We start from the raw sequence: 16,671 nt of genomic DNA, 5'->3' as shown, positions 1-16,671 counted from the left end.
AACAATGGCTAACAAGGGTTGATTTTGATCTCCCAGAAGCTAACAGGAGATGGAGGTGCTCAACACTCCTGAAAACCAGGCCCAAGGAGAGTTTAATAAAACCTCTATGCCTACTTCGGAATTAATGGCTGTTATGTTGCACACCATGGCCACCTTGAGCGTCAGGATAGAATGGATTTTTCAGCTCTGAAAGCACAGGTCCTGACCATTAAGGTAACGGAGAATCCCCACCAGCTGTCCGCAGTAGAGTGCCTCAGCAAACCTCAGCACACCCTTCAACTGGATCTCCCATAACACAGCTGCTTCCCTTGCATGGTTAACTTACTACTTACAAATGCAACCCAGTTAGGTACTCAGCAAGTTCAGTGTCTGGTGTATGGACTCCATGGATAGTATGTAAAGCCCCGGTGTCTGTGCTGAACTCCCTGGAACACATAGCTACCAAACAGCAAAGCACGACCTGGACTCAGTCCAGGCTCTTACCATAAAAGAGGGCTGTAGCTTCCTTAATGGGGTCTGGAATCGTCTCTAGACTGTGAACAGCAGCACCCTGGGTGGAGAAATCAGATGTGAATAGGAACTCTTAGTGTAGGTGAGTAGCACAGGTCTGAAGGTGAGGAAACCCCACACCCGATCAGAGCAATAGTTCATCAAACGCATTCTCCTGTCCCACTTGTGGCCCATACCAGGTTCTTTGGTGGTGGTTTTAAGATTATGCTTTTCCATATTCTGGGAACGAGGGCAACACATTACGAAGTTCATGGGCTGAACTGTGGCAATGACGATGGTCAAAGTTCTGATATCCTTCCCCAGGGACATTTTCATTGCATTGACTCCGGTTGGCTGTACCCAGTGCTTCAGTCCAGCCAGCAGCATGAAGTTTCAACCCACCTAAAAGGCCTGAATATAAATGTGCAAAGAAGCAGAATGCAGGCAGACTCTGAAACAACAGACGCCAGAAGCATCTGAGAGAGCTCAGGGAGAACTGGAGTCTGGGGTGAGGAAAACAACAGAATGGAAATCTGGAGAGCAAACATGGCTCTAACGTGTCAAGCCCAATAAGGGTGGGCCGAACAAGGAAAAAGGCACCTCTGTCCAAATCTCAAACCTGAACCTTTTCTTAATGTTAGGATAAATTTTGGTTTAAGTTCCTCCTTTCTGTTTTCCCAGCAGGCTTCCCCATCATTGCTGAAATCCTTCTCAGAAGGTTTGCCAACCCCTCCAGGGTCCTCGTGGTGGCCCTCAACTCTTGTGAGGAATGGGAACACTCTAGAGTTGGGCGTAAGGAGGCAGAGATGAATTCTGGGGCCTAGGGAAACTAGAGCAGGAAATATTTTTATAGATCAGTTAACTCAGCAGAGAGAATGAAGAACTGAGAGCCTAGCTTGGAGTAGCACAGAGGTTTTTAAGGATGATGGGAGTGGGATGATGGAGAAGATTTTGAGGGATGTACGGTATCTGGAATAGTAGAAGGGGAAGGAGAAGGGCTGGAAGGCAGAGAAGTGGGGGAGAGGAAAAGGAACTGAATGCAAATAAAGCTTTTGTAATCAATGGGTCAGCAACTGAAAGGAAACCTTTGGAATTACCTCAGCATCAGGGCGATGCATCGAAGACATGGACTGGATAGTGCTGAGGTCACGCTCCAGGTTGGTGATGAGCTCTTTCTGATCAGCAACCGTAGAAACGGCTTCAGTGAACTGGATCTGCAGCTCAGCACAGCGTGCTGAAAAACAAAGCCAGCGAAACTGGTTGGTCAGCGTGGAGGGCCTCGACCTAACTCCCTTTTCATCCCACCCAGCTCCCCTTTGGTCTGATGCATGCAGCATCTGCTGCTCTAGAAGAAATATGCAAATTCAGCTGCCTAACATGGTGTCAGGAGCCTCCTCAGGTAACCAGGTTTCATCCTGGGGCTGTACTTTACCACACCTGACACAGCTTTCGACCGAGTGCTGCAGATAGAATCATCTGTTCCTGTGAACTGACCATCCCTGCACATTCATTTCATTGATCTGATTTCAGATTATCTACTCCCATGTGTTGCCTGATTCTCTGTCATGGTTATTTCTGAAGGGTACAGAAAGTTCTGTAGCTTTCTGAATGGCCAGCACTCTCCTCCACCTCTCTCATTTCAAAAAACAGACCATGCTGTGGGGAAGAAGGAAGGTTTTACATCATGAGACCCAGAACCCTAAATGATGTACTAGCAACCCTGTTGCATTGTCCTGTTAGTCCCTTCGGATTCGACAGGCTTATGAGGGAGGAACCTACCCATACAGATCCTTGGGGTGCCGGTGCAGTGTAAACGATTGATAACAGTGCCGCCAAACAGCTTTCTGCAGAGGTGCCCAATGCATGCTACACGCCCAGCCACAGCCACATGCTGGGCACAATGAGCTGGGGCAACGCAGCCCTGTTTTGGTCTTGCACAGTGGCCATCTGAGTTCAGTTATGAATGGCAGGGGCTATAAAAGGCATTTAGCCTAAGAGCTGCACAACATCCCATTTGCAAGAGCCAGGGCTTGTGCATTATATCTGGGGCTCTGGAACTCAATACAGTGGAAGCTCAGCAAAAAAATGACTTCCTGCATGTGCTCAGTACTGTCTGCTCTCAGGTGAGAATTTCTGTCAGTATTGCTCAAGTAGCTTATTCCACTGGCGAAACACATTAAGGGCTTAATTTAGGCTAAGTAGACAGGCTCCTCCACTATAATGCATGGAACCTGATCAGAACTTCCGCACAGTTCCGGAGAGTTTGGATGTGGCGTTCTGGTTCAGACCCATCCCTATTATGCGTCTAAGATGAAAATGTTTTTGTTCCTTTTGCTCAGGAATCTCAAAATCACCCACGTGCAGTTCTGAAAGTGAGGCTGTGAAAATGGCAGAGTGGGGCTTCACGTTTTTGATCTCTCAGTGTTTCCAGATCAAATGCGCTCAGTTCACAAGTAACAACAAAACTTAGCCAGGGATTTGAGAGTCAGGCTAGGGTCTTTCTTACTGATTGTAACCAGTTAAAGCAGCTGCAGGTTAAATGGTTGCCCTGGGTCAAGCCTGGAAAACAACACTGTCTACGGGGGTTTCCACACATGTCACCGATTGGAACTTGCCAACCAATTCTGCTGATGTACACAAGCTCCCCATTTCTGAGCTGGGCTGGCTCTGCAGGAATAAGCAGCAATAAAAGCTTATTTTCGTTCCTAAAGTTAGTTGACCAAGCAGATCTGACTGGTACACAAAGCCAGTAAGTAAGAGTCAATAGATAAGAATGTGCCAATTTTAGGATGTTTTCTGAATAAAATCACACCTTAAAACATGACAAGCATTTTTCTATGCAAGAAACAATCTCTAGATGACCAAAACTAGGAACTTAGAATGAAAGTCCCTGTTCATCACTAATGTCATAGCTATATACATCTCTACACACACAGAGAATATCATTAAATCAATGCATCTTCAATTTACTAAGAAAGAATTAGGGCATGCTGTACTACAAATGAATTTCTCTTTCGATATGATCATGTACCTACCAGTTATGGACTCCATCTGTGTCTCTTGGTATTAGGAAAATCCAGCTCTCTAGCTGTTTAAGCTTAGTAAAAAATAATATACTAGAGGTATAGAATCATAGAAGATTAGGGTTGGAAGAGACCTCAGGAGGTCACCTAGTCCAACCCCCTGCTCAAAGCAGGACCAACACCAACTATATCATCCCAGCCAGGGCTTTGTCAAGCTGGGCCTTAAAATCTTCTAAGGATGGAGATTCCACCACCTCCCTAGGTAACGCATTCCAGTGCTTCACCACCCTCCTAGTGAAATAGTCTGTAAGGTGCCACAAGTACTCCTTTTTTTTCCCCTAGTGAAATAGTGTTTCCTAATATCCAACCTAGACCTCCCCCACTGTAACTTGAGACCATTGCTCCTTGTTCTGTCATCTGCCACCACTGAGAACAGCCAAGCACCATCCTCTTTGGAATCCCCCTTCAGGTAGTTGAAGGCTGCTATCAAATCCCCCCTCACTCTTCTCTTCTGCAGACTAAACAAGCCCAGTTCCCTCAGCCTCCCCTCGTAAGTGGTGTGCCCCAGCCCCCTGATCATTTTCGTTGCCCTCCGCTGGACTCTCTCCCATTTGTCCACATCCCTTCTGTAGGGAGGGGCCCAAAACTGGACACAATACTCCAGATGTGGTCTCACCAATGCCAAATAGAGGGGAACGATCACGTCCCTCTATCTGCTGGCAATGCCCCTACGTATACATCCCAAAATGCCACTGGCCTTCTTGGCAACAAGGGCACACTGCTGACTCATATCCAGCTTCTCGTCCACTGTAATCCCCAGGTCCTTTTCTGCAGAACTGCTTCTTAGCCAGTCGGTCCCCAACCTGTAGCGGTGCTTGATACCAGCTGCCAATTAGACATCGAGCTGTTGATCACTACCCATTGAGCCTGACAATCTAGCCAGCTTTCTATCTACCTTATAGTCCATTCATCCAATCCACACTTTTTTAACTTGCTGGCAAGAATACTGTAGGAGACCTTATCAAAAACTCTGCTAAAGTATATAGATTTGAATCCTGCAGTTTTCATACAGGCAAAACTTTCATTAGCCTCAGTGAAGGCTATAGGATCAAGCCCACAGGATATGAATTTTCAGCTGGGTGAAAGCTTAGTTAACAGCTGGTCCCTCACTGATGATGCACCTAGTAATTAGTTGTGTTTTTTTTTAAAGAAGGAAAAAGAAGATGAGAAACTAATTATTAACAAACTAAAACTTAAATGTCACAATTAATTCTAACTATTCCTAATTATTTTTCCTAGGTTCTCATTGACACTGCTACAGTGCTCAGTCTCAGGCCGAGGATGGTTGAGAAGGAACTGAGGGTGTCGGATCTTGTGCACGTTAGATGAGGCACCAACGGTGCTGTGAGATGATCACTGTGCGCGTGTGACCCAAACAGACACTGCTACCGAAAATCTCTGATCAACGGCGCCGGGACGCACTGACACCTGAAGTGGAACCCCCACAGGAGGACACATCTCGAAGAATCTCAGCAACTGCACAGGGTGAGTAACCATCTCTTGCCTAAAATTCCAAACAGCTGGGAGGAAAAATGCTCATTTATCAAAAGTTGGATAGTAAGAGATGCTTAGATTCCAAGTGAAGAAGCTGTGCTTGGAAAGCCAGGGCAGACTCTTAGAGGTCCTTAAGCACCTCTTTGCAGTCATCCAGGTGTCGTTTTGAGTCATGCAAAGCGTTTACAGCAAAAGCCCAAATTGCATGCAAACCTCTGCTGGTTTGGAGCTTCACTACAAACCTGAAACGAAGTCCTGAAAGATTGGCTATGGTTTGGGACCCTTTAGCTTGAGTCTGGGCTGATGTAGATTCCCCATTGAAACCATGCAGGGTATGTGCTTTTGACATAAAACCAGGTGAAATCTGCTGGGTTTGACTGTGTCTTGCAGTGAGATTTTGAGCTTGTTAGAATCTGCAACTTATGAAAGTTCAGACTTGCTAGTGCCACAGTATTCCCACAAAGCCCAGTGATCCAGAATGGCAGAATTCCCTGCACTCCTACTGCTTACCAATCATCTTGGCCTGGGTTTTTTTTTTTAAACCTGCAATTCAAAGATAATTTATCAGCATAAACAAAGACGACAAAAGATTAGAGCACAAGACTGGGAATTAGGAGACCTAGCTCCTAGCCTAAGCTCTGAAACTAACTCACTTCCTGGGCTTGGAGGTCCCTTTCCTTTTCTGCATGACTGTATTCCTCATCTGTGAAATGCCAATAGTGCTTTCCCTACCCCCCAGAGGTATTGTGAGGAGGAATGGTGTGTGAATCAGAGAGATCATTTCACACAAGCTGCTGTATTAGTGCCAGCTACTATTATTGACCGTCTCAAACGCTACTTACACAGCAGGTGGCTGCAGAAGGTTGGAGCATATTTACAGGGACAAATAGATATGTATGGCAGGCACAATCCAGTTATTTCTTTTTGCTGCATCTATGTTCGAAATCCATGACACAAGACTCCAGAGTTTTAGGGCAGGGGCTGAGAACTTTTATATATAAAGATACGGTATGAGTGATCAGCAAACAGCAGTATCTGTATAGTTGTAATAGAACTTACAGTACACTAGAGGGTGCTGTTTCTCAAGAAATGTGAGAGGGTTACTCTCTACTCTTCGAAGTGCTTGCACTTGGAGAGCCCTGGAATTCACTACTGTATATTCAAAGGAATATTTCCAGATACAAAATATTTGGAAACAACAAAACCTCTTCCCTAAAAAAAAAATATTAGGGCCCAATTCTGCAGTATGCTCAGCACCATTTAATGTCCACTGGCCCCAATCCTGTACCCACAGATGTCAGTGGCAAAGCAGCCATTAACCCCAACAGGAGCAGGACTGGCCCCATTGATATGAGTGCAGGTAGAAGCGCTCTGCACCTTGCAAGATTGGCCTGTAGAGGATGGCAAGTCCAGGGAAAGGGAAATGTTTCCTTTAATCTTAATCCTGTGCATGGGGAAATGTAGCACTCATAAAGCAATCGATTATAGCACTGACTAGAGAGGGTGGTAGAAGGAGGAGGAGCACAGAGAGCTGGAAGTTTGCTAGAGGTTTCACTGGGTACTGTGTGCTTGTAGCCTCTTGGGGAAAGGGTCAGAAAGGGACTACAAAGTTTTGCTAAGCCTGTCATGGAATGAAGAGAGATGGCCATGGAGGGCTCAGAGACAGGGGCCCTCAAATGAGGATGGGTCGGACAATCAGCTAAATGTCTAGGTGCAAGTTGAACCTTGGATTTGCCAACTGTTAATTCAGACTCAAGAACTAAATTAGTTTAATACATTTGAGGAATCTTTACTTGGACACATTCAGCGGCAGTATAAAAGCATCAAAGTAAGAGGGATGAGAAATGAATCAACATTATTTTGCACTTGTACAGCATCTTTTATCTGGGGATCTCAAAGTGTGTTACCGAGTGGGTCAGTATCATTATCGCCATTTTATGGATGGGGAAACTGAGGCACAACAGTGCCCAGCGAAACACAGTGAATCAGCAGCAGAACTGGAAACAGAAGCCAGATCTCCAAACTCCCACTTTCCAGCTCGGACCACAAGATAATATTGCCTGCCCAGCTAGAAGAAATTCAAAACATCCTTTTGTTCATTTTCCAGTGGCTCAGGGGACCCTGTCAGTACAAGTACATGCCTCAAAGTTTACATGCAAAGGAAACATTAATTTTGCATTTTATTTTTTGGGACAGTGGGATTTTTTGATGTACAAAAGAGCCCCGAAAAGATATTTTTTCCCCTCTGCTTGTTTCCAAACCTTGGAAACATCAAGAATATTGAATTTTTGACTTCCATGTTTTTAGGCAGACCAGAGGACTGGAATGGAAGCTCTCTCAATCCTTATCGGAACTTTCCTTCTAAATATTCTTCAGATGCTTGAATTAAATTGTTAGTTTGTTTTTTTAATAAGGAAGGTACCCACCCCCGCCCTCAACTGGCTGAATTTTAAATGGAGTGAAAAAGGGTTCTCTCAGTTGCTCAAGTTTCACTCCTTGGTACTGGCCATGTCAAATTCTACTGATTCTCCAGTCATCCACAGAGTGTCTTCCAGGAAAACAGTAGACACAGCTTGAGTTTCTAATGTAAAAGACAACGAAAATTAGAACAATCCACACTTCCTCTTAATACACCTCTTTTCAGGCTTCGAATATCATCACTAAAAATAAAAAAGAGGCACAACCCCCTTTTTGTGTCTATGCAAGTCATCTTTAACTTCACACAGTACATAGAATAACCTGTGTTAGTGGGTTAGAATGCCTATGTCTTAAGCTTTCAGCTAGAACAAAAGAATATCCGTGTTTTATTTTCGGTATGTTGCCACATTTAACAGAACTCACTGTAACCCTTTAGGCTCTCATATGCATTGAACCAGTTTAAGATAAGTGAACTTTCATTGACTGTTCAACTTCAAGTGAACATACTGCAAGAGATAATGGCACAAATAAGCTAAAGTCCTGGGAAAACTAGAATTTCAACTGTACTGTTCATTCTCAAGCTTGGTGGCCTCTAGCATACTTGACAGGTACAACTCAGTCTGAATTACTAGGGCTCTCAGTACTTCCAGCACTTTGTCAAGGGTGGTGATGAACTGAAACAACTGGACAATCTTATGCACTACCAGCAACCTGAACAAAATATCAACACCTCCTGAAACCTGTCATTCTGTATGTTAGTGCTGTCTGGAGCAAGAATGGTCTTTACCTGTCGACTCAGCCTGACAAGGATGAAATATTATGCAGTTGGAAATAGAATATTACTGAAAAATCTTGTACTTTCCTGGGAGGATCTGAAGAGGCAAAAGATAGAGATTTGGAGCTGTTATTGTTTATGAGAAGCTAGCTTGAGACGAAGGCATATTATCAGATTCTAGATTGACTGGGTGAGGCTGAAAGTCTGTACCTTTGTTTTCCATATCCACCAGCCTTGCACTCCATTTGCACCATTACAATGGCTGTTAGGGAAAATTCTATCTCAAAGCCTTCAATTTTCTTCTGACTTGTTGATTGTGCCATACTTACTTTAAAAAAAGATATGCAAATTTACACAATGGCTTTGAAATAAAAACTAACAAGAGACTGGCTGAAACGAATTCTGCAGATTTCGAAGGTCCTGAGCTTTGGTGTGTATGAAATCCTAATAAGAATTTTGCTGGTTGTGCCCATCTCTAAAGGTAACATTTGAACCTCTGTCTAAATCTAGTAATTTCAACAAAACAGTTTTTGAATGCATCGTTGCATGATTTTACTAGAAGAGCTAGAAATCACATTAAAGTTCTCAAAGACAGACATCTTGCATAATTGCAACAGAATGATCTTGCCACATGCTTCTTTTCTCATTTGATTTAAGCTATTCTGCTGTGTAAATGATATGAAAACTGAGGAGCAACAAGGAGCCCTACCTAAACTGTTCACAATACTGGCAGCATTCATGAGATAAGCCAGTGGATACCATTGCCAAGACAAATCCTGTTTGCTTATCTTTTCTAATTCCAACAGCACAATATTGGAATTCTGCGCCAGCAGGGAGGCGGGAAGGTAATTTAATTTGTCTGACTTTCTGTCGTGGGTGGCACTGGGATTCCTCTAACTAGTATGCCAGGGGCTGGGGATTGACATTTGTACAATGCTTGAATTCTGATCCACCGCAGTAAAGACAAAACCATCTTTAACATCCTTTGTTGCCTGAGAAGGCTGACAGGAATATGAGCCTGGCAAAGAATATCCTTTTGGTTTAGAGAAAAGACAACTCATCTCAGGCATATGGGCACTCAGCATTGTGTATCCTGAAACTGGGGTTTCTATACAAGCTGACATAAGCACAGCAAGATTCCCAGACTGCTGAGTGATGCATGCCCATGTGTGAGATGAGAATTGAGCCCTAAATCCTTGCAAGATAACTAGTTTAAAGTGATCTCAATTGTAGTTGAGCTATATTGCCACTATTGATTCTAACTGGGCTATAAACGCTGTCCTCCATGTACGTCTTTTGTTCTATTAAACCTGAATCTTGTCACCTGGATTTTAGCAAAACCACCACTGTCACGGGAATAAGAGCTAAATTGGGGCTTCCATCTGGTAAATGAATTCTTCTATTGGGTAATTGCCTATGGGGTGATGTTTACAAGAGTCCCTGGAGGTCAGGAAGCAATTTAAATGACACACTTCAGTCAGATGAGAACTGGCATGCATGTGAAATGTCAATCCATTTCCCTAGTGTGCAATCCCCTCTGACTTGAAAAGAGCTAGTTGGGGGATGCTGAGGCTGGGTGAGCATGTTTCAGGTGGTGGAGGAGATGGCCCAGTTGGAGAACTGGGTCATAGAAATTAGTGATGGAAAACGCCTCTTAAATAATCAAACAGCTTGCATGAGGATAAAAGATCAGAAGCCATTACGGTTAGGAGCTTAGTGAAAACACAAAAGGCTGAGGGAAAAGTTTTCATGAAATGCACACAATTGAAAACTGGAATCCAGCATCTGAAAAAGGAAATAACTAAGGGGCAAGTGGCCATGTGCAAATATGCCTCCCAGAAACTGAGGGCACAAAGAATCTTCCTGATTTAGGAAAGGAAAGGTGTCAAATCATAACGAACGAAAGCCTCCGTCCCCTTGATTTCTTTGGTATGAGATCTTAGAACCATTTCTGAGTTACTCAAATTATGGACTGATCCAACTTCCATGGACAACAATGGGAGTTGGAGCAAGTCTCCTGTAAGGACTGGATCATTTAGGAAGAAGAATCTTATGACAGGGATTACTGAAAAGGATCATTTAATGAGCAGAAGGGCTGACCTGGCAGGCTGGAGTGAATACAGGCATCTCCTGACCAGAGAGTATCGAAAAGGAAAATACTAGCGCTGAGTGCTCTTCAGTGAGTCATCCAAACACCGTCTGATGGACAGCATCATAGGTGAAGGCATCTGCAGGCCTTCTGGGTCTTAAAAGGGTTTTGCTGTCCACTTGAAAAGATTAGGGCTGACCACACTGACATCCAAAGGAAGAGAAAACAGGTTGTACGAAAAGGTTGACTGTAATAGGTTTAGACCAATCATGAATGTTCTGGCTAAGTTTGATAGCAACTTGCACTGAATTATTTGCCCACCCTTTTCATTTGTGAGAGTATCGTCAGTTTTAGAATTGAACGGTTTTTCTCCTTAAACTGGAGGTTAAAATTCTTGTCTTTAATATCAAGAAAAAAAACATACTGACAGCCTGAGCCTCGGATGGCACTTCAACCATGGTAGTTAAGAATCCAGCAGATGTACACACACATCAGAAGCATGTTCATAATAAAGAAACCCTGACAGTTCTCAGAGTGATAAGAACTTCAAGACATGGAAATAATCCTAGTGACTGGACTCTCTTGGCAAATCATGTGCAGCATCTGTTTCCACAGATGGAGGAAACTGAGATGCCACAGCAGTTTAGTTTGAGATTATATGGCCTGACAAATGAGAGGGAAGCTTTATGATTCCACTAGTTGATAGCTTGTTTTCTAAATGTCCTGGACACCCTGGATTTAGATAACTCTGCAGAAAACAAGAACAGCAGTGATTTGCCAGGCTAGAAGAGACTTTTTTTTTAAAAAAAACAACCACCCTATCTTTATCCTCTTAGAAGTGGACAGACAGAATGGAAGTTCACTGAAATACAGATGGCTTGGAGGTTCTAAGATACTTTATTGACTGGAAGGAAGATGCTTTTACAGAGATCACGACTTGCAATGCCCCTATTTGATAGGTCAATACTATCCCAACTTGAAGGATGGGGAAACTGAGACATGGAGTCTGTGATTTACCCAAGGTCAAAGCTAGTCTGTGACAGCTAGGGCTGGAACCCAGGCCCTGCAGCAGCAAGTCAGGACACCTTCTGGTACCTCAACATTCTTAGCTTATTGATCATCTTTTCTTTTTTCTCTCCCCCTAGTTAGGACTGATTTGTTGTGAATAGTTATTTAGAAGCAGTTAAGGTGATATGTGTATTTGTCTGCATAGGAAAGTACATTCTAATCTCTTTTGGAATATCTGTTCCAGGAGCTGCCTTTGCAGCCCAATGAGATTAATCTCCTGCTGCGATGTTAGAGCCCAGAAAGAAAAGCACGTTTACATATTGCTCTTTTTGTGGAGGCAAGATATTGATGTCTGACCTCCCTAACCAACACCTCAGATGCTTTGGTGAAGGGCACTTGCCCAATAGATGTTCCCCCTGTCTGAAATTCACTGCTGGGGTCCACAAGTATAGGAGTCATAGCTCTAATCCTTGTTGATGGGAGAGCTTCCAAACTGGCATATCAGTTAGAGCTACTTTCAGGCTCTTTGTTGAGTTGGGATACATCAGTGCATTTTGAGAGGGTCTGGAAAGTTCTCTCTCAGCATTCAGCAATGGAAGAAAGAAAGGGAGAGATGGCACCCTCATCCCCTAGAGCCCTGCTTCTCTTCTAAAAGATACAGAGATCATGGATGAACCTACATCTGAGAGGTAACTATTTGGTGCAGGAAGTTCAGTGTTCGGGTCAGCAGTCTTGGAGACATGATTGGAGTGCTGATAATGCTGTAGTCTCCTTTTTCTGCCTTGCATCAGCTCCATACTAAAATTGGAACGACACAGAGAAGATTAGCATGGTCCCTGCACAAGGATGACACGCAAATTCGTGAAGCATTCCATATTAAAAAAACAAACAAAAAAACAAATCTCCAGTGAGATCAGTCTTTTGTGCCTATCAAAGTACCAGTTAGTACCTGCCTCATTGAAGTTTAAATTATGCCATTAGTAAAGGACGTTCCTGTTGACGAGGTTGTAGAGGTCAGAATCCAAAACAACTTGTATTTTCTCATAGAAGATGATATAACAGAAGCATCATCATCACTCCTGCCAAAATAGTCTCATCAGGAGTGTAGAGATATTTGACTTTGAAAAAATAATCAATTATTTGAGGAGGGGCCAAATATTATCACTCTGCTTTCCATAAAGTTGATGAGATGAAGGCTGGTGTCTTCCATAAAACACTGAACCATGCCTCACAGGCCTTCATTAACAAAGACAGCCACTCTGCATGGATGACTGTTCCAGGTGTCAGACAAACTGACCTTTGTCTTGAGCACTGAAAAGTTCAAACTACTTCAAGTTCTTCTTTAATAGTGTCTGAAGGAGGCATGGCCAGTCAGATCTCAGATCACCACCCTAGGCGACAAATATGCCCTGAAGATAGAGCTAGGCTGGAAGTCAGATTAGTCAGTCACTTTACAGATGAGTAGCAATCAAGCTGTGTTTATTTATTACATCTGTACCTGGCACAAGATCATTCCTAGAGCATCTCACCTTCTTCAGTTTAAAAAGGGGGCAAAACAAGATAGCAGCTGAGGGTCAGAAAGTTGTGAAAAGCATTCTCTAAAAGCTCCCTGTAATGCTCAGGCACATCTGCCCAATCTGTAGCTCAGCTGTAACCATTAGAAAAGTCTCCTGGCTGAAGTGCACTGGTCTCTCTGCAGTCCTTCAGAATATAGCATAAAACTTTCCAAAGGGTTCTGGTTCAGTGCACAGGTGCACCCCAAAAGAGAAAACTGATTATGGCAACACTCAAAGAACTCTGGAATCAGCTGGCATTTGACACACGTCATGCCTTTCCCACTGGAACCCATAAAAATTGTGTGTTGGGGGAGGGAGGAAAAAGGAGAAAGGGGCCCAGAGACAGCCAATGGTAACATCTGCTGACATATTTATGCACCAAGACCTCTCATCTTCAAACCATGGACGTCTGATTCTTCTGCCCCAGATGGATAAGCAAATTCATTCAAGTCTAAATGAGTAAAAGGACCAATCTGGAAGGAATAAATTATTTCAGAGAGCCACTAGAAGAGGATGAATTTTCTTAATCACTTGGATCAGAAAAGACAGAGATCCATGACTATTTTAAGATGGAATGGCTTTCCTATGTATATTACTATGTCTCTAGAACTTAAAAGTGGGAGAATGGGCCAGGTACAGTATTGTCTTACAGTCTCAGAATGAGAGAATACCCTATTCAGGACAATTATCAGGTCTATGCACAAAAGCAAAGAAATGCAGAGAGCTCATAGGTGCTCTTCCCTTTCTTCCTGCAAAGTGTGCCTCTCACACCAAGATCAGGTCAGAAAGGTGGAATATGACGATGTTAGGTTTCAGAGTAGCAGCCGTGTTAGTCTATATCCGCAAAAAGAAAAGGAGGACTTGTGGCACCTTAGAGACTAACCAATTTATTTGAGCAAAAGCTTTTGTGAGCTACAGCTCACTTCATCAAAAAGCTTTTGCTCAAATAAATTGGTTAGTCTCTAAGGTGCCACAAGAACTCCTTTTCTTTTTATGACAATGTTGATGTCCCTGTCACTGCTCACTGCAACAAGAGGCTGCTCTGTGGCATCTGAGACCAAATGCCCCATTGCCTTTTGCCTGAAAAGTTCAAGATACATTTAAGCTTCTGCCCTTCCTGTCCAACTTGCAATGAACCATTAGTTATTTTTTCACATTTACTATACTGGAAATGAAAGTTAAAAGGTCGCTTGCACTGTTCATACAAACAATGCAAACTGGGGGCAAGAGAAAAAAGAATCATGGCTGGTGATCTGATCTGATCTTCAGTAGCATCTGCCTGTCTGACTAGCTGGAAAAGATTATCACACCCATCTAGATTAGCAGGATTATCAGAAGGAAATAACTTTTTATCTTGGCTAAACAACACACTCATTACAATAAATTAACGTCCTTTATACAGTCTCTCTTACAGCCAGTTTCTTGTCAATGCACTTAGAAATATCTCCAAGGTAGTCACTGCAAAATTAGAGCTGACTAATCAAGTAAGCTACCAAAATTCACTATGACAGTAGCTTACATTATACATATTCAGTGCACAGCACTCTAAAGCTTATGTAATGGAAAGGAACTAACAAGACAAGGACCAAATTTACACAATTAGCACAGCTCCATTGACTTAAATAGAACTATGCTTATTTATGTTGAAAAACTGGCCTAATGTATGTTGAGTTCAAAAGATTTAAAAACAAAAACACACATTGGTATACACTGGCATCGAAGTACTGCAGTACTGACCACACGTACAGTACAGGATTGAGATTTCATAAACATCTGAGAGGGGCTCACATCTGCAAGACTCAGTGGCTGTCATTTAAAAGTCAACCTTTACTTACAGATTCCACAGTTACTGGTTGTTTCCTTTTCCAGCTATCAGGGGAAACGCTGATATCCGAGAAACCATGCAGTAAAGAATCCTGACTTTTTTTTTTTAAAAATGACACCTGCTGTAACTATGGAATTTGGAAGCCTAAAAAGGATGGGTGGTTTAGGGGTCCCCCCCCCCCAAACCAGGAACTTAGTGTTAATCAATGGAATTCACTCTGTAAGGCAGGAAATTCTCTCACGAAGGAGGATTTTTAAAGGATCATACATGGGTAACTAATAAGTTCCAGAAAACCATCATAATTTCCTCGTAGCATCTCTTCCAGCTTGTAGCAATAAAGAAATAACTGTTTAATACAGTAAAATAATGTTCTAATGTAAACAGTTTGTTCATCACCTTTATTACAACAAAAAGAAATAATAGAGAATGAAGAAAATGTTAGATACTAGAAACAAACTTTCTCCTGATAGAAACAGTAAAGGCTTGTCTGCTTGACACTATAATTTCCATGGTAAAATCTCAGGGCATCATCAAAGCATCTGACACTAGAAGAAGCCATTTAAAATGAAAACAAGAATGGCATATAGAAATGCTGTAGTAGCAAGCACTAAGGGCCTGTTGGCATTAACACTCCACACCTCTCCTTTTGGAGACAGGTGTCTCGGCTTTCCCATAACACTTCAGATTAAGCTCTGGGATGCACATAGGATGCATATTTCTTTCTTGTAATTCCATGAAATAGCAGGTTGCACACCTCTCAGCTTTCTGAGACTTGCTCCTAACTAATGCAGAACCCCACCGTTTTAGGTGATTTTCTTCAACTGCAAAGAGTTCAGGAGGACTTGGGCCAAAGAGCATACTTTGATTTTACAGCAGGAAAATGTTTCCATGCTACACTGAAAAAGAAACCCCAATTCCTCAGTGTAGGTTCAGATGCAGTTGTCTGTTTTTGAAAATGGTACACTTCTCTTGCATAATTACATGTACATTTCCAGTATATTTGGTGTTAACATAACCCAGTACGCCTGAAAGCATGCACAGTTATAAATATATACAGAAGATGAACTAGCAGAGTGAGACTGCTTTTAAAGCGTAGGTACTTTAACATTAAAATGATTGAGGTAACATTACACGAGACAATCCTATTATACTCCTAGAAACCAACAGTTTGATCAGTCATTACATATTATTAAAATTTCTATTTAAAACTATAATTTTTACATCTTACTAAGCAAACTGTCACAGACATGTCATAGGTAAAGAAATGCAGTTACAGAAGAATGAAAGTTAAATAAAATGTATTGAACATTATTAATACTGTATTTTGATAAATGTCCTCTCCTGAGATAATAAATATAAGCAAAGCTAGAGATGGCAAAGATACAGAATGAACAAGCTTTTCATTTTGAACTTCAATAGTTATTTTGCTAATGTAATTTAGCGGACTATAAACCAATAGGATGAATTTCTGGAACAGCCTGAAGGGATGGAAAAAGCTGGTTAATATCTATACAACTTCACACCACCAAATATTGCTCAACAATGTGGGACAGTACAGTGCAAAATCTACAGTTTTAGCTCTTTAAAATTCCTCCTCTCATGCAGTGTGAACTCCATCGAATAATCAATAGTTCCTGAAAAAAGAGATATATACTCTCTTACTGCAGGACAGGAAAAATGTTAAAGAGACAGGCCTATACACGGATACTGAGGAGGAGACATTATATGGTTAGGTCCCAGTCCTGCAATAATTTCAGTGACCTCAAAGTCACAATTTAAAGAATACATCACAACAGGACTGGTAAAAGAGTATGAAACAAACATGCATTACAACTGAATCTGAAGACATTTCAAGCTACAGATTTCTACTGTTTTTTCAAAAAGAATTTCATTGTTGAATCTAAATAACTACTTTAATACCAAATTTTCAATTC

At 42.2% G+C, this 16,671-nt stretch overlaps 1 protein-coding gene, 1 long non-coding RNA gene and 1 other non-coding gene across 5 annotated transcripts in view; 2 read left to right on the top strand and 1 right to left on the bottom strand.

The window, feature by feature from the left end:
• Nucleotides 1-16,671, bottom strand: part of CUX1 (cut like homeobox 1) — a 382,370-nt gene that overhangs the window by 29,799 nt on the left and 335,900 nt on the right. For all 3 annotated transcript variants that reach the window (XM_037880469.2, XM_043531065.1, XM_043531064.1), the window contains exons 15-16: nt 1,587-1,723; nt 484-550 (exon numbers count right to left, since the gene is read on the bottom strand). In XM_037880469.2, coding sequence (XP_037736397.1) covers nt 484-550; nt 1,587-1,723 — 204 coding nt within the window. The remainder of the gene's footprint in view (nt 1-483; nt 551-1,586; nt 1,724-16,671) is intronic.
• LOC119563883 overlaps nt 1-16,671 on the top strand; it is a 126,050-nt gene that overhangs the window by 85,357 nt on the left and 24,022 nt on the right. The window contains exon 4 of the long non-coding RNA XR_005222638.2: nt 4,812-5,057. This is a non-coding gene — a long non-coding RNA (uncharacterized LOC119563883). The remainder of the gene's footprint in view (nt 1-4,811; nt 5,058-16,671) is intronic.
• Nucleotides 12,132-12,237, top strand: LOC114021159. The gene has a single exon (XR_003565820.1). It is a non-coding gene; the product is annotated as a U6 spliceosomal RNA (small nuclear RNA).

Source organism: Chelonia mydas, chromosome 17 (genome assembly GCF_015237465.2).
Source record: "Chelonia mydas isolate rCheMyd1 chromosome 17, rCheMyd1.pri.v2, whole genome shotgun sequence".
Classification (NCBI taxonomy): Eukaryota; Metazoa; Chordata; order Testudines; family Cheloniidae; genus Chelonia; species Chelonia mydas.
This window is presented reverse-complemented; position numbering and strand designations above follow the sequence as displayed.